General features: G+C 39.5%; 2 protein-coding genes across 5 annotated transcripts in view; both read left to right on the plus strand.

Annotated features, from left to right (window-relative positions):
* The first annotated feature begins 855 nt into the window (after positions 1-855).
* On the plus strand, positions 856-8,919 carry cdk21 (cyclin-dependent kinase 21). Its single transcript, XM_052138441.1, has 7 exons — positions 856-1,085; positions 1,157-1,289; positions 2,364-2,531; positions 2,632-2,741; positions 2,939-2,989; positions 8,553-8,685; positions 8,783-8,919. Exons 1-7 carry the CDS (start codon positions 856-858, stop codon positions 8,861-8,863), a joined length of 906 nt encoding a protein of 301 aa, XP_051994401.1. The 3' UTR covers positions 8,864-8,919.
* A 1,213-nt stretch (positions 8,920-10,132) lies between these two features.
* Positions 10,133-25,981, plus strand: part of LOC127653168 (supervillin-like) — a 41,621-nt gene continuing 25,772 nt past the window's right edge. For 2 of the 4 annotated variants that reach the window (XM_052139740.1, XM_052139741.1), the window contains exons 1-5: positions 10,133-10,190; positions 18,839-19,361; positions 19,722-19,841; positions 23,319-23,495; positions 24,654-24,688. In XM_052139740.1, the coding sequence (XP_051995700.1) occupies positions 19,051-19,361; positions 19,722-19,841; positions 23,319-23,495; positions 24,654-24,688 (643 nt within the window). In that variant the 5' untranslated portion in view covers positions 10,133-10,190; positions 18,839-19,050. The remainder of the gene's footprint in view (positions 10,191-18,838; positions 19,362-19,721; positions 19,842-23,318; positions 23,496-24,653; positions 24,689-25,981) is intronic. The other 2 variants (XM_052139742.1, XM_052139743.1) reach the window with 2 other exon arrangements.

A 25,981-nucleotide genomic window follows, 5' to 3' on the forward strand; every position in this document is an offset into this window, starting at 1 on the left:
GGTGTAAATTGTCTATTATCATATGAGAAACGTTTGGTTAAGAAGTTAAAATAAAAGGGGTGAATTCCAGAAAAAACAATCAGTTGTTCATTGGCTAGCACAGTGACAGCGACCAGTATAAATCTCGCACCCGAGCACGAGTTCTTGTTAAAAATCATGGCAAAGATCGATTAAAGGTCGATGTCAGTGATGGTAATTAGTTGATAATAATTTGCCTGCTCAGGTTTTTGGATGACATTGTTAGAAAAGGTAAGTTGGAGACTTTATCCATTATTATTGATTTAATATTTTCGAATGAGCTTATATCTAAACCAAACGAACACGTTATCGTGATCCATACAATAACGTTCTTATAACGTTATTAATAAATTAGATGGAAAATAAACAAACACAATTTTAATCCGACACGATGCTACGAATAAATTCACAAGTCGAGGACACTTAAATTTGGGCCTCTCCCGAGCTGATTAAATTGGAAGAGTCAAATACTATATAGATGCTGTCACCTAATTTTAGTCTTAATTAACTAATTTAGTGCAATCTGTGAATTTGGAAAACGATTTAGTGCTAGCCTATCATCATTGCTGCCGGTCACTGACATCCTGTCGAAATTAACCGTCATTTAATAATTATTATTCATTTGTATTTATTATGGAGTTTTAAGATATTATATGGTTAATTATTTATTTAATATTAAATGTATTCAATGATGCACTGTTAAATAACGCTATGCAGTCCATATGGCTAGCCAACAACAGAAAGCCGTAACAAAGCGTGGGTTTTCTTAGGTTATATCGTTATTTCGCACCCAATAATTTTTTCTCTCTTGCAGTAACCCCATTTTATTTTTTAAACATGGGCGACTGCTGTGAGGATCTCTCAGATTACGAAATCCTGGCAGAAATTGGCCAAGGCGCCTACGGGAAGGTGTACAAGGCCCGAGAGAGCCGTGAGCGACAGCGCCTCGTAGCGGTGAAAAGACTGAACATCCCCGAGGACCCGGACACTGGCATCCCCCAGTTCATGATAAGAGAAGTGGCACTTCTGCGAAAAATAGAGCATTTCAACCACCCAAACGTAGTGAAGTAAGTGGAAATACTGTTAGAAACAGTTATGTTGTGGTAAGTTTGATAATCACCATAGCATCTTCTCATAGGTTGCTGAATGTATCAGCTGGATGGCAGAACCAGAACTTTGACCTGACGTTGGTGTTTGAGTATATCGACCAGGATTTGTCCACATTTCTCACCAGAGCATCAGAAAAGGGCTTGACCAGAGACAAAATAAAGGTTTGAGGACACTTGCCTGCTTGTCTGCATTACCCCTTTCCTCTTTTATATCCTGTGAGAGCCCCTTGTTTTGATATGTAATAAATCTTTAATATAAATAGAAAACATTATTATGGCATTCATTTGAAACAGAAGATGTTTGTCATTCTTTCTTTAAGCAGTTGTTCACCAAATAAATTCAAATTCTCTCATCAGTTGGTCACCCACATGGCATCTCAAACTCGTATGTCTTTCTTCTGCAAGAAATCCTTAAATCCTTTTTTGAAGGATGTATAAGGCATTTTTGTTCATACAGTGCAAGTCAATGGGGTCCAAAACTGTCAAGCTTCAAAAAGGACATAAAGGCAGGATAAATGCATGGCGGTATTTACACTTGGTCACTTCAGGCGTTTTTGCTGACTGGATTGCTATCCGATCATGAAAAGTGTAAGATCAAGTATAAATACCCTCCAAGACCGATCCGATCACTCAAACCACCTCTGGAAGTGGTAAGAAGTGCGTTCCAAACAAAACTTGGTCAAGCGTTTTCAAGCCACATACTGTATGTGAACTTTACTCCATCCAAAACTGCGCTACATTAGCATTGGAAAATATGAAACATAACCTGCTACCGATGTTACAGAGTATTTACATAAATAATCACAAATTAATTAACTAACGGGCATGGTAGGAGAGACTTAATAAAAATGCATGAATTGACCTAGTGTAAATACCCCCTCATGTGACTTGAGTGGTTTAAATCATTTCTTTTGGAGAAAATGAATGTAAAATTGTTTGGGTGAGAAACCAAGCAAAAATTCAGTTCTTATTAAGCAAAATACTTTACTTCTGCCCAGCTCGCTTATGCACGTTCATGAAAGAAGCTCATATACACGTCCACACGCTTGACACATGTACGCTTGCACCTATGGGCAATACAACAGGAAGTTAATTTGTGTTCTGCAGAAGAAGAAATTCTTACGAATTAGAAATGGCATGAGGGTTAATGATGAGATAATTCTGTTTTTTGTGTGTGAACTGTTCCTTTAAGCTAACAAGTATGTGTTTCTCTTTTTTACTTTCCTCTGTGTGTAGGATGTTATGCGTCAGCTTCTCAGCGGTCTTGACTTTCTCCACACTAACACTGTGATTCACCGGGACCTGAAGCCGGACAACGTGTTAGTGAGCAGTCGAGGGGAGGTCAAGATTGCCGACTTCGGTCTTGCCAGGATATACACTTACCATATCGCCCTCACCCCATGTGTATGGACCTCAGATAAACATTCACAACCCCAAAAATGTGTGGAGTGATCTTGAGCATGTGTTTCTGTTGTCATTTATGTGTATGTGTTTGTGTGTTTAGGTTGTGACTCTGTGGTACAGGGCTCCAGAAGTCCTGCTTCACTCCAGTTACATGTCTTCAGTGGATATGTGGAGTGCTGGTTGTATCTTTGCAGAGCTTTTTCTGTTAAGGTGAGAGCCGAACTGCTCATTAAATGGGCCACTTATAATTTTTTTTAGATGTAGCATCTAGTGGTAAACCGTTTACTAACAACTAATCATACATTTTAAAATACAATTATACCTTACTAATCACAGAATTTATTGAACTTTTAAGATGTTCATATACCTTATATCTTGTTTCTCTTTCCTCAACATCACTACCACAGGCCTTTGTTTTGTGGATACACAGAGATCCAGCAGCTGCAAAAGATCTTTGAGTGAGTGAAAGTACTTAGTTGTTCCCAAATTAGTTCATCCTAGATTTAATCCTGATGATGGCATTAATCAAGATACAGTAAAGCAGTGTCACACGTAAATATAAGAATAGTGTTTTGGTATTCAGTATAACAGCACAATTGCAAGTGTAATTGCTTTCAAACAAGAAACAGTTCTATAAACAATAAGTTTATCGTTTGGTTACGTATGTAACCTCCGTTCCCCGAGGGAGGGAACGACACGTTGTGTCGGAGAAGCGACACTAGGGGTCTCTCTTGAGCGCCGATATCCACCTCTGATCTATGAAAAAAGGCCAATGAGGGTTGGCAGCCAGTATTTGCATGTCCTGCCCCCGGACATACGGGTATTTAAGCAGCGCAAATACGGGAGTTCATTCAGGATTTTTCTGAGGAGCCGGAAATGGTCCGGCCACAACAGTGGCTCGGTTCAGCGACATGGCGGAGGAAAGACACAATGTGTCGTTCCCTCCCTCGAGGAACGGAGGTTACATACGTAATCAAACGTTCCCCTTCTGTCGCTCTCTCCATGTTGTGTCGGAGAAGCAACACTAGGGGACCCATTCCAATCTTGCCATGCGCTGAACCGTGTACGTGAACCGCCGATACAGAGGCGGGCAGGGATTCCATCCAGTGCCACGCATCGTCTGTACCTGGCTGCAATGCCCCATAAGAACATCGGTATCCTTCTAGTTACCCTGAGAGGGGAACAAGGCGATGTTTGCCAACATGGGAATGGGCCAGCCTGGCTGGGCCTCTTTTCTCTCTATGTTTCTCGCATAGAGCAATCACGGCCGGGGCCCTTACACGCATATAGGGAAGGGGGTCTTACCCAGACCCTGCGGAGACCACACCTGCCCTTTTTCTTGGGGAGGAAAAGTGGTAGACACGTCACACGGCCGTCTTGGGGCTCGTGTGGAAAGTATGGTGCACTACTTAACCTTGACGTGAGGAAAAGGGCGCTGGGCGCAAGCGATCCACCCGGCCAGTCAGTCTACGTGTTACCGAGTTCTACGGGCTCGGACCTGAGAAAACACGAGACGCAACCGACTCAACGGGGAGGTTGTAAAACCTTGCGAAGGTGTTGGGTGTTGCCCAACCCGCGGCTCTACAGATGTCTGCTAGGGAGGTGCCTCTGCCCAGGTCCGGTGCAGCCAGCGTGACGCGTTGGGAAGCGAAAACCACGCTTCCCAGCTCTGCGCTATGGGCACCAAAGGGACGAGTATTTTGGACGTACCCGACGGGGCCTCGCAGCGGGGCGGAACAGGTAATGCAGCGTCGGGCGGCTTTGTTGCGGCCTGAGGCTGAGGTTCTGAGAATAGACTCAAAGCACTTACCTTGCTCCACGCGCCCGGCAGGGGGCGGGTTCGTGACTGAGGAGGAGGTCTGATGTTGGCGTCCTCTGGACTCGTCTGAACCGTCCGGCCGGGGGACAGTCGTAGGCAGGCGGAAGGCGGGACCGCCGCGTCCGGTGTACCGGGACTGTCGTAGTCTGAAAGCAGATTGCCGTGAGAACGGCATTTGTGGGCCATGTGACCCAGAGGCAAAGGAAATAGCTCTTTTATTGAGAATGTGGGTACCACAGCCCCTGTCAGGGGGTGTGGCAAATGAAAAAACAAAGGATTCTCCTCCCGGCCCTCCACCGGGGGACGGAGCGGTCTTACCAGCTCCGGAGCTAACGTCTTCGGCTCTGGGTCGACTGTCTCAGGAACGCTTGGGAGCCTTCCGGGTCCTAGAGGGGGTTCGTGAGACAGGGGGCGTGCGCCACCTGCGGGGTGCTCGACGCTGGGGCTGAGAGCTGGGCCCGGATTGAGGCGGAGCAGGAGCTGGTTTCTTCGCCGCAGGGGGACGCCCTCGGCGAGCAGACGGGCAGGGCCCGTGAGCGGCAGGTGTGCGGCGGGGCATGATGTGAGATATGGCCTCCGTCTGCTTCTTCACCGCGGAGAACTGTTGGGCGAAGTCCTCGACAGTGTTGCCGAAAAGGCCAATCTGGGAGACAGGTGCGTCTAGGAAGCGGTTCTTGTCGGCCTCACGCATCTCGACCAGGTTGAGCCAGAGATGGCGTTCCTGGACCACTAGGGTGGCCATCACCTGTCCGAGTGCCTGCGCTGTGGCCATCGTCAGCTCTCAGGGCGAGGTCGGTCGCTGGCGCAGTTCCTGCAGCACATCAGGATCAGGTCCACCCCGTGCATGTTTCTGAGTGCTTTGTCCTGGTGGACTTGCAGGAGGGCCATCGCATGCAGGTCGGAGGCAGCGTCCAGCCGCACTGTAGGCCTTGGCGGTGGCGAGGATGTTGTCCTACAGGGCTTGGATGGGAGTGCGGGGTGGCCACGCCAGGAGGTAGGGCTACCGGGGCATAGATGGTACGCAACTGCCCTATTGACCTGGGGAATCGCCCGTATCCGTGGCGCTCTCTGCCGTCGAGGGTGGTGAGAGTGGAGCGGGTGGCACCTAGAGCGAGCGGAGAGCGGGGCTCTCCACGTGAGCGTCAGCTCGTCATGCACCTCCGGGAAAAGCGGGACCGGGGGATGCGTGGCAGCGAGCGGCGCTGCCCCCAGGAACCAGTCATCCAACCGTGAAGGCTGTGGGGAGGATGGAGTGTTCCAATCCAACCCCACGTTCACGGCGGCCGGAAAGCATGTCAGACATCTGGCGTCGGCCTCAGCCTGGGCCTACTGGCCCGAAGGCGGCAGTCCAGGGGAGTCCTCGGCATCAGACATCACACTCTCCGATGCGGCGGTGAGCTCATCTGCTTCGGGCTCGGGAGGATAGACAGCCAGGCCGTGAGGCGAGCTGCTATCGCCGCAAGCGTGGACGGGGACCAGCGAGCATGTCGGGGAACGGGAGGTTCGCGGGGTCTACCCAGCGAAACTGCACCCGCTGCGGCCCCCAAATCTCCCCCAGCGCCAACCGCATCATCCTCAATCCCGTGGGAAGAAGGAACAATGCAGGGTGCAGCTGGGGTGGCTTGCTTTCTGTTGAAAGCAAGCCGCGACCGCAACGTGGTCATGGTCATGTTCTCGAAGTGAGAACATGAACCATCCACAAACGCTGCCTCGGTGTGATCGCGGCCCAAACACACGAGACAGCGCCTGTGGCCGTCTGAAGCAGAGAGGCTTCTACCGCATCCAGGAACAACACAGAGGCGGAAGGGCATCTTGAAAAGACGGCGTCCTGAAAAGGACGTTCAACGCCGCTGTGTTTTGCTCTTTTAGAGAAATTCACTCTTTTAAGGGAAATAACTCTTTTAATACACAGTATGCGTGTGTGTCTGCGCTGTCGAAGCGCTCAGGGGCAACAATGCACGCCGTGCAAGTAGGAGAAAGCCGCTGTTGTGCGCCGTCAAATCCAACAGCATGCAGATCGTCAGAGGAAACAGGAATGTAGTGGTGCGGCTCCGAAGAAATTTTCTGAATGAACTCCCGTATTTGCGCCTCTTAAATACCCGTATGTCCGGGGGTGGGACATGCAAATACTGGCTGCCAACTCTCATTGGCCTTTTTTCATAGATCAGAGGTGGATATCGGCGCTCAAGAGAGACCCCTAGTGTCGCTTCTCCGACACAACGTGGAGAGAGCGACAGAAGGGGAATTAAAGTTACTTAAACTTGATTTTAGACACAATTAGGGATGTCAATTGAACGCGTTAATTCAGTACGATTAATTATCTAAAAAATTATGAAGTGTATAAAAATTAACGCAGTTAATCATTCCCCCGGACCGGAATAAGAAATGTTCCTATCATCAGAGCAATTCAAGTTTGAAGTACCACCTTCATGTTTTAAGAGTCTCAGTCAGCAGGGGGCAGTAAGTGCAACTCCAGTTCTACAGGCAATGTACAGCTGTACAGACAACAAACCATATTATACAGCTCAAGCTGAACACAGCTGGGTGGAGTGCAACTCCGAATGCAGGGGTCTCGAGATGTGCTTGAGACCCCAGCTTGACACAACTTGACACAACGTCCTAAAACCCTTTAATGTGACCTATCCAAAGTGAGATGCTCCAAAAGCATTTGTCTGATGCATGCACATAGTCCTTAGAAAAGCCCTTTTAGGCCCAATTATTAAAATATGGACTGACTGACAAATTAATTTGCAAAATTAATGATTGTTTAATGATATGGGAATAAAAATATATGTATTCTAAAGCAACTTTTTGTATTGCCTAATCAATGCTTGTCTGCCACAATAATGTAATAATATACAGTGTATTTTTATTATCTAAATTATTATATTTATTAAATATTATATTTATTTATATATAATTATGTAAAGGGGTTATAAGGGAAAGGAGGAGGTGAGAATAATATAAATCTTGACAATATAAATCAAGTTTAATGATAAACTTATACAAAAACACACAAACATAAACACATACAGGGCAGCTGCCATGGTCACGCGCTCTCCTACTGTTGTCTCCGGTCGCCTTTATCCCTTGCTCGCCTCATCAGGCTTATTGGGGTCCGGTTGTGCAGTGGCCCTACTGCTCCAGGTGGTCGGGGAGTTGATTCCCTCCTCCCCTCACGGACGGCGGTCTTGCCTCGACCCCTCCGCGTTTCTGGTGGGCAGCAGGGCACTCCTCCGCCCCTGGCAGCGGCTTCATCGCTCCAGGGGTTCGGGGAGTCCAGTCCCTCCGCACCTCGCGGGTTTGGATCGCCTTTATCCCTTGCTCGCCTCATCAGGCTTATTGGGGTCCTGGTGTTCGTCATTCCAGCCCTGCCCCACCCTCCCTGCATTGCCTCAGGCCGGGAGCCTCCGGCATGATGTACATGCCCCCCCTCCACGTTTCTGGCGGCCGGCAGAGCACTCCTCCGCCCCTGGCAGCAGCTCCATTGCTCCAGGCGGTCAGGGAGTCCAGTCTCTCCTCACCTCGCGGATGGCGGCTGTTCCCCACTTCCGGGCGATCGGGGTACTCCGTTCCGGCACTCCCCTGGGTAGACAGCAGTGTCGAGGACACTACAACGGGCATCCCTTCTCCCTCCCGGGTTGCAGCACAAATGTAAAGGGGTTATAAGGAAAGGAGGAGGCGAGAACCGGCTTGACATTATAAATAAAGTGTAATGATAAACTTAAACAAAAACACACAAACAGACACACAATACAGGGCAGCTGCAATAGTTCTCTCTCTCGAACTGCCGTCTCCGGCATCCGGCATGATGTACAAATTATTTATAATTCGTTTTATTTGGGGGCCTTTCTCTGCAAATATTGATATGCGATTTATTGCGGTTAATTTGATTAAAACGTAATAAATTTGATTAAACATTTTTATCGATTTACAACCCTAGACGCAATATAGCAAGTACATTTTTATTTTTTTATTTTGTTTGAATAGCTAGATATTTTTTATCTGCTAACAAAAACTATTCCAGCCAAGTGATGCAAACAGTGATACATAACAGTGCCGTTATACTAAATATCCTCACTCTTGAAATGCTTCTTGTTCTATCAGATTAAGGGACCAGAAATCACTGTTGTATAATCAAGATTTAATAATTCAGAACAATATATTTTTGTTTACAACTTTTTGTGCTTTCTCTTTCAAAGGGTTATTGGTTTGCCTGGTGAAGATGACTGGCCCATGGAAAGCCCTGTCTGCTACAGTCTTGCCTGGGCCAAGAAAGAGTCTACAACACAATTACTCCCCAGCCTAGCCAATGAGGAGAATGACTTACTTTCTGTAAGTGTTACTTTTAGGAATTTATCTTTAGAGAGATTTTAATAGCATTTTGACATGATGATTTTAAATTACATCTAACACTGCAATCTCCATGCAGCAATGTTTGACATTCAATCCAGCTCATCGCATCTCGGCCTACAGAGCTTTGGCCCACCCTTACCTGGCAGCTGAACATTGATGAGTGAAGAATGCGGAGTCAAAGATTGAGACTGGCACCTCCTACCCAACCAGACAGGGGTCCACCAAGAGTTTTTTTGCTCACAAAAGATCTGTAAGATTGATTGTCAACAGAGTCCAGTACTGTATGATCACTGATGAATTTGTTTGATTTGATTAAGTTCAATTTAATTGATGATATCAAGCATCTAGGGGCTTTGTGTGTGCATCTTTTATTTATTTTTCTTCTACCTTTGTGCACAAATATTCTTAGTGAATGTGAACATACTACTGACACTCTGTGTTTAAAAAACACTCAACTATTATTTGAGCTTCTAATTTTTTAGCACTTTGTTCATACATTTATGGAGCTTCGGAATGAAATGCAGCATTAATTGTTGCTTTAAACGTGTTTTTTTGAACTCATGAGAACAACTTTGTAATAATGACTTGTGTGCATTTCAGCACAATTGGTTGTTTAATTTCAGTGAGTACATTTTATGTCATCTAGTTAGTTTTAATGTGCTGTTTTCAAAACGTTATTTTTCTGTGTTGTTTTGTAAGTAAATAAAAAAGGCCTATATTGAAAGTTTTTTTTTTCAAAGGCAAGCAATGTTTTAAGTTCTGATCAAATTGTTTGAAGTTTTGTGTTTTGTGTTCCTCTTTGATGAATTTGATGTAAGCATAAACTAGAGCCAACAGTGCCTGTCTGTTGTTGAATAGATGAATGTTGCTTTACTTCGACAAGCTTGGTTTTGGCATTGTTTTGACCTTTCGGTGTAATTAACAAATCTTTTAAAAAAGTATTTTTTTTTTTATTATTATTATTATTATTATAACCTTTCAATGTATTTAACCAATTGTTTTATTTATTATATATATATTTTTTTTTACATTTGTTCAGATTCAGTACTTTATTTAATGGACAGTTAATCATTTAGCAGCTTTATAAGTGGCACCTCAGTAATAAAAATGCAACCTCAACGTATTTTGCATTGGTTCCTCCTAATAACACTCACCTTTCAATTTAGGTAATTTCATCTGAATGCAAAAAAGCCAATATGAATATCACACTCCCTGTCTAGCTGCCCACAATTGTGAAAACAGTTGTGTTAACCCCTCCCCTTACTAAGTAGTATGCTTAGTTCAGCCCTTTAATAAGCAGTGTGACCCCTTGAAACAGGCCCACTACCGCAGTCATGAAGGTATTTTTATCTATCTCTCTCTCCCCCCCCCCCCACACACACACAAACCCTAAAAGGGCTTTTGACACTCAGTGGGGCGGTGTGTGCGCGAGTGTACCCGTCCAGAGCTGATCCGAGCGCACAGCTGATCCACACGCAGAGCAAGTAAGTAGTGTACGTTTATTGATTTGTGCCAATACATTGTACATTTCTCAATCGTGTCTTTATCAAGGCATGGATGAGCGCTTGTTGTGTTATATTTTAAGTTTTATTGTGTTGCGGATCTTGGATATTCACGCGGCTGTTAAAGTCAATGCCATGTGAAATCGGGTTGACTGCTGTTCATTGGATATTCGCAACTCTGGTTGCACCTATTTTGAGAATAGTGAACGCAAACCTGTAGCACGATCTGGATATAATACCTTTTCATTTGTTGTCATTACTTTAGTAGCTTATACGAAAGTAAATTCAAGTTATTTACCCTTTTGAAATTTCACCTGAAAATATATTTTTGTTAACAGTATTGAAGGACGTTAGCTATATTTTCAAAAATTATTTTTGTGAGTGGTAATGGTTATATATTTGTCTGGGGTAACACTTGTCTTGAAGCTTGCATATTTATAGCTCATATAATTCATTATAAAGATGTTCTGGAAACACTTTTCATTTAGCTAACATAAGTAAATGCTTTAATTATCATGATCAAACAAACGATGACTTTTTACTGTATTTATTAATTGTGGTAAATGTTAATTTACTAATTAGTTTATAATGCATTAGTGTATGTACAAATGAACATTTATCAAGAGTAATAAATGCTTTAAAAGTATTGTTCATCATTTGTTCACGTTAACTATTATATTAATTAATGTTTACAAGTAAAGCCTTATAAAGTGTAACCGGTTTTCTTAATACATTCATAATGCCTAATAAATGCCCAAATAAATAAAATGTGTATCTCATAAATAAACTGCTTATGTTCTGGGGAATACTTGCAAACACAGTTATAATACATTATAATACTTATCTATTAAAAGTTTTACCTCTAAAGAGTACTGTTTAATGCATTATAACACATGATCAATACCCAATGTAGAGTTATATCATATGATATAATGCATTACACACTAAAGGTATGTTACCATAGTAGGTAATGTTATCATGTGTTATAACAGTTTACAGGTATTTATAAAAATAAATATGAAATTACAGTGTATTACATAAGGCATTATGTATGTCTTTATAATGCATTATATATATAAACACATACACACACACACACACACACACACACACACATATACTGTATATACATGCAGGGAAGCAGCAATGTATTGTTTCTTTTTCACTTAAATTGTATTGCAAGGAATTGTTAGAATGGTGTGCAACATAATGAAAATGACCCTTGAATTGTGCCATTGAATCTTCTTCCTTCTTGATGTAGGACTAGGAGTCCCTGTCCTGCTGTAAGATTATTTGCATTTCTCTGTGTGTATAGATTGTGTGAGAGGGTTATGACATGTCTAAGCATATGCGACCTGTATGTAGTGTGAGTATAACCAGGGTCAAAGGTTATGCCAATTCTGTAATCTTCTGCCCTTTATTTTTTGTTTGTTTGTAGTTTATCCAGAATGGTCCTGATTAACACCATACAGTAAATATAGAGTATTAAATGTTGTTTAACCATTTGTTTTACTGCTTGTCTTAAGACTATTATAATGTCTGATACGACAACATTACCTTGACATTGCACAACCTGATCATAGCCCAATATGGGGGCTAAAACTGCTGGAATCCCATCATGGATATAATTGTAAGTCCATGAACTTGCTACAGTCGGAATCCTTTGTGATGTAACAGAGCAGAATAGGATGTAACAGGATTTCTATCACAGTAGGGAGTCTTAAAGACTGGAGTCTTCAAAATAGTCTATCACAATACATACAAAAATACAAACATTCAATACAAACATTCACAAAAAAGTCACAGCACTTAACACAATGCTAAACCATATAAAAACAAACAATTCAATGCTTTCTGCAGTTCAACTAATTCTCAGTTTGACCCCAATTTGTGCTGTCACTTGTTTATGCACCTGCTCTTCTTTTGGCAATCCATAAAGGACTGATTGCACCTGTTTTGATGTGTGTGTGTTTGTACAGTACATGAGCACAAGGACTTCTGCAGTGAAAATCAAAAAATCAAAATCAAACCCAAACCCAAACCCAAAGTAATTGGTTTATTAAATGTATCTTGTATTACTTGTTTTCCCTGGCACAGGCCCTGGGGTTCTATTGACAAATAATGAGGCCTAATGATATTTAAATGGAGCTGGTATGGTGTGAATTAGCGAGACATTCCATGAACACACCTGCCATAAGCTAGCTGTAGTACAATTAATCCATCTGTCAAGGTAGAGTGTGCTGATAAGATCACAGTCATTACTGTTGGATAGTGAACGTTGCTTTGTGTATGTTTGTGTTCACGTATGTCTGTGCTCAGCACATGTCCGTGTCAGATAGAGTTACTGGATTAGGGACTGATGAGTCTAACCGATCCCAAATGTCAACCAGCCACAATCGGTCCTATACCCATATCCTCAAACACCCCCTCACTCTCTCCTTCTCTCTTTCTTTCATCACTCTTTCTGTATGAAACTCATTTGGATGTGCACTGCTGTTTTTATTATGTAAATGCATTACCCTCAGTTCTTTATCTTGTGACAAACTGTAAAATATGTTTTGACCATTATGTTGGCTAATACTTCATTTTACAGTATTAATATTACACATATTATATTGACTAGTTACTACAGTACAATTCTGTAAACACAAAGTTTCCATAAATTCCAATGTTAATTCAATGTTTTTTTTTTTTTTACATAATTTGATTTTACTTAAAAATTACGGCAGCAACTTAAGTTTTAATTTCAGTGGGTGGAATCTTTTTTTTTACAGTGGGGTAGAAGGGACTTTTTCTTTTATTTGTTTAATTTCATTGTTTGTGTGTGTCTGAACACTCTATTAACGTTCATTTGTTGGGATATGCGCAGAGGTTTCTTTAACATTTTCAAAGAGACCATCAATATCCACAGAACAGCACTCCTAATCAAATTAATTATACTATATTTTATAATATATTTTTGCATTTTTAAAATGTTAATCTCACACACTCTCACATGCTCTCCTGATTTGAAACTCTCATCAGGGGGTTATGACATGGCTAAGCTTGTTAAATCTCTGATGCAAGTTAGACAAGGCCAGGAGGACACTCTGTAGTGCAGACTTCAAAAATAGTACTGACTGAGTAATCTTGCACTTAAATGTATTGGGGTACCTGAAAGATTTTGTACACTGGCAAATAATGTGCTGGTGATGTGAGTATTTCCTTACCTTACAATAATTCTCTGAGGCTATAAACCTCCTTGTAAAACCCTTGAGTTTGTCTGTGAGATTGATGAACTACATGCCGTGCACACATTGAATGCTTCATTAACTGTGACGCTTTACATTTGACTGTTTATTTGCATATAAATTGCACATCATTTTAATTTACATTTTTGGGATGTAGATTTATTTTATATACATCTAGTGTACTATTACACTGGAAAAATGTTAACCTAAACATGTGCTTTATGTGGTTAGATCTATTTTAGCTGGTTTGGTTCAATTAAAAAATATCATTTATACAATATTTTAAATATTACATAGTAGCCTATAATATACAAATATATTATATTATTTTATATACAAAAATATTAGCACTGAATTAACCTGAATACATTAGGTTACACCAACAACATGTTTTTAGGGTCAACTCAAGTAGAAGTAACAATTGCAGGTGACCACTTTTTACGGTGTATATCACCATATTGGGTGCCACTTTATATTAGGTGTCTTTAGCTACTATGTATTAACATTAAAATACATACAATGCAAAGTATTTACTGTGTAACTACATGTTGTTCTGCAAAATTCTCACAAGATTCACATTTGCTGCTACTGATCTTCAGGTATGGGTAGGTTTAGGAGTAGGAGTAGGGGTAGATTTAAGATTGGGGTTAGGGTTAAGAGTTAGGTTTTAGGGTAAGGGTTGGGGTAGGGTTAGGTTTAGGGTTAATGGTAAGGTTAACAGTGTAACTACAAATGTAATTAAATGCAGTTATTTTACATGTATGTAAGTTCAATGCAACAACATACATTTACATAATATGCACATTATATCATATCAAATGCTTAAGTACACAGTAGTTAAAGACACCTAATATAAAGTGGGATCCTGCATAGCATCTCTTTTATTAAGGGTAACTTCAGCAATGCCAAATAAAACTATGGAGCAATTATAACGTTAATGATTGATTGATGCTGATTTTAGGCAGAATCAGGATATTCTAACACTTAGTCTTAAAGCATACATGAAAAACTTGAGTTAGGATGGAAAGATTTTGTCCAACAACTGCCAATGGATTATAGGATTTATTTCTCAGTAAATATAGTCAACTTGAATATTCCTGTCACCTGTTGCATGGGTTCCATAATAAAACGACTAAGATTAGATCTTTAGGAATAAGCATTTAGGAGAAAGAATATATTATGTACTGTATATCGCAAAATGTGCTTTAATTGCTGACTTTATCAAATTGCGTATATATATATATATTAGGCTTCTGAAACACTGTGCAAGGCACTTTGAGTGAAGTTATACCCCACTCTCTGGTATTTTACTGCTCGATTGTTTTACTGTGCCCATTGTGCTGCAGTTGTGGGAGGATCTGGCAGAATGCTGATGCTTACAGTTTGCTTATTTAGTAGCAGAGGAGCTCCTACAAATACACACATTAACACAGAGACACACACCTATTATAGACAAAACTCAAAGATTGTTAATTATATAGATTTCTCACTATTACTTATAAACAGACACATAGTTATAAGTAATTGTAGTGCATTCTTTCCCTTTCTCTCTCTTGCTTCCATCATCGCCCATTTCTGTCTTTCTAATACACCCAACCACACACACACACACACACACACACACGTTGGTCTACCTATCATTATGAGGACTTTCCATAGACATAATGACTTTTATACTGTACAAACTACAGATTCTATCCTCTAAACCTAACCCTACCCCTAAACCTAACCCTCACAGAAAACCTTCTGCATGTTTACATTTTCAATAAAACATTGTTTAGTATGATTTTTAAGCGATTTGAATTATGGGGACACTAGAAATGTCCTCATAAATCACATCTATAGCATAATACCCTTGTAATTACTAATTTGTAACTTACAAAATTGTCCTCGTAAATCACAAAAACACGCACACACACACACACACACACGCACACACACACACACACACACACACAGAAGGCACATTCCCTGCTCTACTCAAGCAGATGAAATGCTTGGAAAGCTCAGTGGTCGTCGACCACATGCCAAGTGCATGTTATATGGGTGTCGGGTGATAACACGTTGATGTCATTATTTATGCATGATTAAAGTGTTTGTGTTGTTATTGCAGCATGGTGACCAGTAACCGTGGGTAACCACATCAGTAAAATCATGAACGACAATTTAGTGGAGGGCATGTTCTGACCAGTCCTGTTTGGGTAACTTCAGATGTATTATGGTTGAATGTTAACTATAAGTAAGCCAGCCCAGGTGTAGGTTGATTTTTGTTTGAAAAGTGTAAACATTGTGACTCTGTGGCGCCATCAAAATATTGCTATTTTTGTTTGAGAACGGCTCAACCAATGGTGTCATTTTGGGGTGGGACTATCTGTTTGTCCAATGGCAGATGGGAGGAGTGTTTGAGAAACATGTTCCATAATGCAGTTTGTTTTTTTTATCTGTATACAGAATGTTTTGGGTAATTTCATGTGGTTTTAACATCAAAGGTGGGCCATACACATTGCCCAGTTAAGATCATCTTAGAATTCAAGATCTCAGCTTAAACTGAACTGGTCTCAGCTGTTTTAATTTTTTAAATTTTTTTAGCAGGAAACGCTTTTGCCTGCTCGAGTCACTTTTTCCCCATTTTTTAAAACCAAACTTATGCATCTTTTTGTTTTGTGTTGATACAGACTGAAACATTGGTCTGTTTTTCCTATCAGGTGAAGCACTAAAAGCTGTTTACATACATGCCTTACGTACATGTCACTGTAGGCTATGAGTTGTAATAAAATGATTTTTGACTATTTTTAATTTGATTTATATTTCTTTAAACGTGTAATTAATCCTACTGATACTGGGACTTGAATATACTTAAATACACACCTGTTTTGGGTGTTGTGGATAAGCTTGTCTAATATATTACTTGCCGTCTGCAGTGTTGAGCTACGCTTTAGCAATGTGGAGTATCAGTGCAAAGGGAGTTTCCCAAATGCAGACCAAAGCAGGTTATCTAGCACACTTACTGAGATAGGTAGGAAAGAGGAGAAGAGATAGATAGTTGTCTTCAGATGGCACTCTGACATGTGGAAAGTTAGCGGTACATGCTAATTTTGAAGCAGGCAGGTTTATTAGTTAAAGACTTCATGAAAAGCCTTGACCAGCACTGTTTTCTTTCCTGTTCCTGAGTAGAAATTGTAGTTTTAGGAAAAAGGCATTTACGAAAATCAAGGGTTCATGGCAAAATTGCTGCAAACTTGCACACAAACATTTGCGGTGAATCAAAGTCTTATTTGCATGTGAGAATAACGAGCGGCAAATTTTCTGTGAATTTGCAGCAAGTTTGCGGCTAGTTTCGATTTTTTGTAAGGGTAGACAGAGAGGTTCAGAAAGTGAAAATACCATTAATTTTTTCCATAGACAAATTGATTTTCAATAATAATTTATCCACCTTTAAAGACAGACCTACTGTGAGCTCCAAGGTTGTTCATCGATGGTATATGGAATAGTCTGTGTTATTTCAACTTCATTGTTTAAATATCGTGTTTGATAGAGGAGTTCCTGGTGAACAACTACATTACCCATGGTTCAGCAGAGACAGATTCACCAATTAGAGAACCTTTGCCAACCAAGCCCACGAAATGTGCCTCAGAGCGACTGCCCACTCCCATGACGCACTGTGAATGTCCTAGTGAAGTCGGTGTCTCTTCACCTATAATTTATTTATTTATTTGAACTTTATTTGAATATATTGCAATAAACGTAAAATATATTGTTTCTATACTTATAATGAACAACATAAAATCAATAGTTTTATATTATCCCATCACTTTGTATCTTTCACAATAGTCCATGCCCTCATGAAAGAAGATAAGTACATAGTGTTGTACATTTGTATTTTTACCAGATTTTCAAATATAAATTTTTTCCTCAAAAGAAAGTTTGTGATGTTGTGATTCAGGATTTAGTGAAAAGTCTATGGGAAAAATGAATGGGAAAAATATTTCCAGAACCCATATGGCTGAATAAGTGGGCAGGCAGTGTTGCACTCTAATGCATTCTAGAGAGCATTTGACTGGGCAATAATTTGGATATGCTCCCAAGTGTAAGATGAGTCATTAATATTTTGTCCGTTATCCTTAAAGAGCAAGACTGAGTTTTAAATGTGTGTACACTATCTGCTAAAAATGAGTTTTGTCTGTGTTTTGGAATACACTAGCATATAGATGACTTCAAAGCTAAAAGACATGGACTAAAAGTTACAAAACATTTTAGTTAGTGTGTTTTCGAACAATGATAGCTTTGCTGAGAAATAAGAATTAAACATGTTGTATATTTGTGTGTTTGAAGGTTTTTGTGCAAGTTTGTGCTGAATAAAGATCAGTGGCGGCTGCTGGTCTTTCAAAGAGGGGAAGCTCATTTTCGGCCTACATTATAAACTTATTTACCCTATTTTTTGCACTAAATCAATCTTAGGTGTTGATCTGCCCTGCTGTTTAATTCTAATTTTTTCCTCGTAAGGAAGACTTTCAAATGGCTTCACCAAAATCAGGTCGACAATATTAGCACCGTCTGCCATCGTGCGCAGTTTCACCCGTACGACGCTAGCCTAGCCTACTGTATGAATGAATGAATGAACGAACGAACGAACGCTCTAAAACAAAATATATTAAACTTGGTAAAACTGAAACAAGGAATGTGGTGTATAATTGTGTGAAATGTATTATGCAAATTGACTAGCAATTTCGCCAAACAAATATAAAGATATAGGTTGCAGCAGTTTGTCTTTCGACTACACTTGAGATATCCATGATGGGACTGAGCTGAAATAGCTTCAGTGACTTCTTATAGTACAGATTCGCTGTCAATCAAAAGGAGATGCAGTCTTTCGACAGATCCTCCAATCATCACGGAAGCCCGGAGTCCGGGCCAGCCCACTCCTCATTCACCCCCAGAGACGCTGAGCGTCCGTGGGCGGGACATAATCGCAGCATTTATCCAATGACCGTCTATTTTCGAGCACTGAAAAAACTGTTCAGAGCAGCCCCATTGAAGTCAATGGACGCTCGGCTTCAACAGGGAAATGCACTGACGCTACGGGAATGTATGAGAAGTAAATCGAGTCAGCCGACCTGCTATATGTAATGTAGCTGATTCTGAACAAACTCGTCTTCGAGATGAACGTGTTCTAACGCATTTTTAGTCAATGAATTGTTTACACAATAGTACATATTTGACCATTATTTTTTTGACATTATAGGGGAAGCTGAGCTTCCCTTGCAGTCTTAAAGAAATCCCCACTGATGAAGATGTATCCCTGACCATTTTATCTACAGATATGTGAGACCTTGGGCTGTTAAGTGCATAAGGTGGCTGTTTTAACCAAGAACTCTTTTATTTGTTTTTTTTTCCGAACAGTGCCATATCCTTAGGGGAGTAATCAGGATGATATACAAACATATTATTAGAGGAACCTGCTGTAATTTGAGCTCCTAAATAATCAAACCTCCTTCGGTTGTGACCCCACCCTGTTTTGTGGATTGTTGTGTGGACAACATCTTCATTTACCTGGAATTATTCTGCTTACTTAATCATAAGGCATCCAAAGTGACAAAAAAGGAATTTACATTATGGACAAAATGGAAAAATTCTCCCAGGAGTCCAGAGCTGAACGGATCGCTCGCTACAAGGCCGAAAGAAGGCGGGAACTGGCTGAACGTTATGGCAACCAGGAAGAGGAGCTTCCATCTAAGTGGTCAAGAAGAGAGCGGGAGGGACCTGGTATCCGGGACTCTACCTGTACAGATAAGTCAGTTTCAGGAGAAAGAAATGGAGGAATAGAGAGGCATGGAAGAACACCACTAGAAGAGAGTCCTGTTTCTACAAAAGTCTCCAATGGGTGTAATGTGAACACCAGTGTAGAGAACAACCAGCCAAAGAGGTGAGCTTTCCTAAGGCCATTTTAGTAATATAATTTCTATCATCCAAAATCATTTGTTATGTTTATTATTCCATCAATGTACCGTTAAGGTCTAAAAGAATGCTTTTTAAGGCAGTGATCAGAAATTAACATGACATTAATATTTCATTGAGGAAGTTATGGAAAATCTTTGGCAAAGATTCAGGCAGAACACACACACAGTACTCACGGCTCGCTGTATATTCTAATGCCGCAAAGAATGAACATGTATCATGTTTTCAAGCTACACTTTTATTCATTTCTGTATAAACCCCCTTCCTTTGACACATCTCTCAAGCCTTCCTTCCTTCCATCCTTGCACACTGTCTTTATTTCCTCCAGGGATGAGGAAAACTCTCCAGACTCCCTTGACACACCACAGTTACACACTCATGTATCAGTAGGCCAGTTGAAGAGCGCCCTGCTACAGCAAACCTCAAATCCAGCTCCACCTGACAGAGTGTAGGGATGCTTCAGTGTTTGTGTGTGTGTTGGTTTCCTGCATCATTCTGTGTGTATTACCACAGGCTGAGGACAAACATTTTTACTTATCTGGCCAATGCTTACTCTGACAACTAGTGACCTGCACAGTTCTGACAATGTTATGCTATAGGGGAGACTGGGGCTAGTTATCATGTGGGGCAGTTGTCACATGGGCTATATCTCAGTAACAATAAGATTTAGAGTCAAAATTCCTATTGTGCACATGTGTGTTTTCTCTAGTAGAGGTTTTGTGTGTTGGTTTGAATCAGGGACTGAAAACGTTCCACAGAATCTAAGCAGGGATGAGCCTGGTCAGTACCTGGATGGGAGACCTCCTGGGGAAATCTAAGGTTGCTGCTGGAAGAGGTATAAGGGAGGCCAGCAAGGGGTGCTCACCCGGCAGTCTGTGTGGGTCTTAATGCTCCAGTTTAGTGACAGGGACACTATACTGTAAAAAGGCATGCCCATCTTCGGATGAGATGTTAAATCGAGATCTTGACTCTCTATGGTCATTAAAAACAAACCCCAGGACACTTTTCGAAAAGAGTAGGGGTGTAACCCTGGTTTCCCATTCAAATTCCCCTCATTGGCCCTTACCAATCATGGCATCCTACTAATCCCCATACATGAATTGGCTCTATCGCTCCACTTTCTCCTCTCCACCAATAGTTGGTGTGTGGTGAGCGTACTGATCCACTATGGCTGCAGCCACATCATCCAGGTGGATGCTGCTCACTGGTGGAGAGTCCTCTGTTCATAGTGTAAAGCGCTTTGAGTTTCTGTCATAAATGTGCTATATAAATGTAACATACATTCATTAATTCATTAATTCAGGGAACAAAAACGAAAACCAAAAATGAACACATTTTTGTGCAGAACGAAACTGGAAATGGGAATGAAGTCCCTTTTAATTCCTGACTTTTTTTTTTTTTTTTAAATGTTGGTAACCAGTTAATAACCGGTAAATATCGTTTGGATAATTTTTTTCATGAAACCAAGATCTAAATGGTTTCAGTAAATTTTTGTAATTCCGCCTCTTCCTGTTGCCCAAAAAATGACATGCTGAAGACCTTTTAGACAACTACATATAATTACTACGTATACATGCACGATTAATCCAGATGCAAGGAAACATTATTGGGGTAAATATACATTTCTCAGTTGTTTCCAAGTCTTCACTGAATTATTGTTAGATATTATGCATTGATAAAGATTTGATGCTGCCTGTTCTGACGAAGAAGAAAATCTGTAATAAAAATAAATAATCCAAATATTTCAAATAATGATTACATATTTAAAATAAAATAATTTGGCCTACATAAAATTACGTTTTGTCCAAACACCCTCAAGCAGTGTGTGTGTGTGTGTGTGTGTGTGTGTGTGTGTGTGTGTGTGCAGCAGAGAGAGATTTTGGATCTTAATTGATTTTAGATGGCCAAATGAATTTCTGAATTATAGGCTTGGGACCAATACCGCATTCAAGTATCCATAATCTGAAGATTTCTTTTGCCCATAATCTTTCTGGACAAAATGGCTTGTCCATGCTGCATCCGGCTACTGTAAATGTCGCCCCCCTTGTGGTGTCCCAAAGCAATTACGCCAGACTTCATTGAATGGAATGCAACTGACAGTAAATTGAAAGCACACAAATTAGGATTCTAATTTAAATGTCAGCTGATGTTAATATATCGATGCTTCAAACATGTATTGATAAAATAACATGCTGATCAATAATTTATATATCAATATTTTATGACATCCCTAATACTTAATATTAAGAATGCATTAATTGAAAGACATGATTTTATATAGGCTACTGTATACTTTGCTTGTTATGATTTCTATGCTGATAATTCCTTACATGGAGAAGAAAAACTGAATTGCTTATTATCACTTATTTTGTTTGTGGCAAGTGTTTTTCAAGAACAGGTCCTTTTTGGCTTGAGAGATCTGGAAACACTGCAACTGCAATATCACCCACCCTTAGAACACAGTAACATTTTAAAAAGAAAGTTATTAACCAGTCTTTCATTTTGTTCTAACTGGTTACCAATTGGAAAGGTGACGGAATGCTGGAACCAGAATGAAAAGAAATGAAAAACATTTAGTTTTTAGTCCCTGTTGAATCACCTACTTCAAAAACCTCTTAAATTATAATAATGTTTGTAAATAAAGTAAATTAAAAAGTACATTATCACTATCATATTTTTGTTATAGCTGCTGAGTGATGTAATTAAACCATGCTGGCATACATTCAAGGGTGTGCTGCATTATGAAACGTGTTCTTGAAGGTATTTTTAATAAAAGTCAGTTCGGGACATGTTTGTAACATTTTTATCAAGGCATGTTGTCACATGTTTTTTAAATCAATTACAATATATATAGGTCAGAACAATGATTTGATATTTTTGTAAATGACCTTTTCCATTTTTGGTGTTTCATGAATCATTTTACTTTTTAAAAATTGAGCTGTTGTAAATTTAAAGAGAGGTTTAGATGTTGTGTTGGGTGGAAGTGATGTTGGAGTGACAGGGGAACGTGGCCTCAAATGTTCACATGAAACCTACGCCACTAGTTAAGTGTCAGATTGCATTGTGACAACTTACCCCATATAGTGTGACAGCATGCCTAGAAAGTCAGCATGTGTTCAATAAATATTTTTTCCTTGGCAAAAACTGACATTTTCTAAACCTTTTTGCAGCCTAGACTTTAGGGTATGTGGCTATGCTGACATTTAATAATAAAAAAATGACTTACTCTAAAATAAAGTACATTCAAGAGAGTAAAAAGTGGGACATCTAGTCTTGGTCTCCCCTAGTTCATGAAGTATTAACTTATTTCTAATTGCTAATACTGTAGACTTAAGACAGATAACATATTTAATGCATAAGAACACATTTAAAATGTAAAGCCCTTTTTAAGCCTTTTTTTTTTTAAGTTCAGCTTCAAACTTTTGTGCTTGCAATTGCCATATAACAGTGTTTTGAGCATTTGTTTCATTGTTGGCTGGGTATGTGGCATTGAAGGCCAAATAGTCAATTTCCTGAAGTTAATTTAGTTTAGCAACAGTCTAAGTAATAATTTTTGTTCTGTTCACATATTGTAGTGCGAATACAATGCTAATGTGAACCTAAAAGTGCATGTAGCTCATGTACCATTGCACTATTAGTACTGTAACAGCAAGGTCATGGGCTTGATTCCCAGGGAAGGCATGGACTGATAATATGGAAATCTGAAATGTACTGTAAGTTGCTTTAGACAACAGCATCTGTCTTATATGTAAATGAGTTGCGGTGGATGATTTTGGCTGACACTTTAACTTCTTTTGTGTGTTGAAGTGGCAAGGGTGTTTTCTATTCTTTTTTTGACTTATTCCTTCTGTTCATATTTCTTTCTTTCCTTACGCACATTCTTCCTCTAATCCATCTGTTATCTACTCATCTACTCAAACCATAGTGCCACTGATGCTGGCGTGGTGGCCTTGACTCTTGATCTAGCAGTTCAACCAGGTGCAGAAGGAGGCCGTCGGCGTACCCGTAGATACATACCAGGAGATCCTGCAGGAAGCCGCAAAACTAGTGAACGTTCCCGTACTCAACCCATAACATCCTACGAGATAATGGAGAGCTGCGGGTATGGAGGTTGTAGGAGGTTGAGGCTTGATCACATGATCACAGGCCCATCTTGGCCCCTCTCTGCGGTGTACTGTGTGTGCTGATTAACAACTGCTAGAAGGAGTTACTTTACTATTCCTTTAACCTTTATGGGATTTGAAGAAACAGTAATATATTGGACCAACTCATGCTCACAAATTCCTATCTTAGAATGCAAATATTAGTGTGCTGTTTACTACAGGTACTCCTGCAGAGTGATATACAGTATATACATAATCATTGTAAAACTATTATAAACAGCATTTTGCTCTTTCTTTTGTAATTATTATGCATGTAGTTTTATAACCATATTAATTGTGAAACTACTTTAAATTTTTGTACTTTTAGAAATTAATGTGTTTCACTGCAGGACCATTTAAAAAAAGTAGTGAAGGCAAAAATTTATTAAAAATGGTGAATGAAAACCTTGAAATGGTCACCAGTTACAGCACACTGCACCCTTCATTTTCCCTTATACATTCATATACATTAAAACATACAAATATGTTTAAATGACTGAAAGGACGTGATTATACATCAATTACCCATTTCCTATAATTATTTTTTATATTTATGAAACACTTCAATCAATCTCACAATCAAACAATTCCATTTCCAAATGCAAAACATACTGTATAAGGCCTGTAATGTCAGAAATACCAAGAAAGTATTAACAGATGTCATAGATAGCTCATGAATTAGCTCAGTACTTTCCTTTGAGTCTGGATATGAGCTCAGCATTTATTTAATTAGCTTGTTAGTCATCAAACAAGGTGTGTGTTAAAGCTCATAGTTTTAATGTTATTATGTCATGCTTCCAAACTGCACAGATGTCTCTGACTATGTCTGTCATCAGAATGAGCTTTATTGCAAAGTATGCTTACACACAAGGAATTTGTCATGGTGACAGAAGCTTCCAGTACAAATGTAACCGTGTATATATGCATACAAACATAATACCTATAGTGAAGGAGAGGCTTGTTAAAGCAGATCTGCTGTGAAGTCATCTCACTTTTTGAATGCACAACATGTATGTTTATCGGCCACTTTGCTTGAGATCGAAGGATTTGGTTGAGTGTGTGAGTTTGATTGTTTGTCTGTTCCTCTGAATCTTTTAATGGCATTCTTCTTTTTACAGAATAATGGATGAGGAAAATCAGGACTCTTCACAAAGTAGGTGCTTAACCTGAAATTTTATGTTTGTCTTAATCTTAGTATTGATATATTTTGACACACAAATCTATGAACACTTTATAACAAATTATCAAACCAAGATGTATTTATTTGGAAGAAATACATCACAGACAGAATTTTCAAACTAACATTTAGCCAAAAAAAAATAAATAATAATAATTATGTCTTAAAATATTATATAAAGGCCTACTTTCCAAATTAAGCCAAATATATTTGGACACCTTCTGGTAATCAAACTTTGATGAGAAAACGTCTACCATCATTTGTTTGCAGATGCCTCTTTGTTTGATATTTTGTTATCTAATGCAATAATATTAATATATATTTTTTAAATGTGACATAAGTTATGTAAATTTGTTAAATGTGTAAAAGTGTTCAAATGGAGAAAGAAGGTTTGCCATAAATGATTATTTAGCTGTAGTCTGTGTGCATATCTAACTTTCATAATGACAAATCAGACAAGCTTTGGTATCCTTACTGAAGGAGCTTCCAACAAGAATGTAATATTTGTTAAACAAACTTCACATTTTACTGTAGCTTCACAAATATTACCACTGTAAAGCCTAATGTTGTCATTACTGTAAGTTGTCTTAATGATGACTTGATGACTTGAAATGTCAAGTTTTGGGCTCAGAACTCAAATATCTATGCTCCTTGAACTTATTTATCTTAAAAATCCATAGATTTAAGAAGTGTTAATAACTCAAACATTTGAATACAAAATTGAGGCAATAGGGAATACCCATATTATCTTGTGCTTGAACAATTTAATTATATTTCCTTCAAAGGAAACTTATGGAGGCATTGAAATAGTTGTTATTAAGAATTCATATAGGGTTTTTAGCTTTTATGTAGTATTATTTATGTAGTTATGTTTGCAAATGGTTGTTTTGTGTGATCTGTGTCCCAATTGATCAAGTTTGACACTGTCAACATATCTCATTTCTCCTTGTACATGTGCAACTGAAGTACAGGTGCCTAAGCATTTCTGTGGGAAAACAAGTTTATTTAATTATTGACCTAGAATCCGATATAATCTTCTTTATTTAAACTGTTATTGTATGACCTAAATCTGAATCCATTCTATCAAAATTATCAAGTAGAAACAACAACATTTAAATAGCAAATCTAAATAAATTCTACTTGCATCAAGTTACCTTACATTTTTAGGGGTTTCAGTGTGTATGGGATTTATGATGGAATAAAAGGACTGATCAAAATGAGACTTTGCTTTGAGGAAGTGTATAGCATAACATAGAAAATTTAAATGCA

The sequence above is a fragment of the Xyrauchen texanus genome, chromosome 12, assembly GCF_025860055.1.
Source record: "Xyrauchen texanus isolate HMW12.3.18 chromosome 12, RBS_HiC_50CHRs, whole genome shotgun sequence".
Lineage (NCBI taxonomy): Eukaryota > Metazoa > Chordata > Actinopteri > Cypriniformes > Catostomidae > Xyrauchen > Xyrauchen texanus.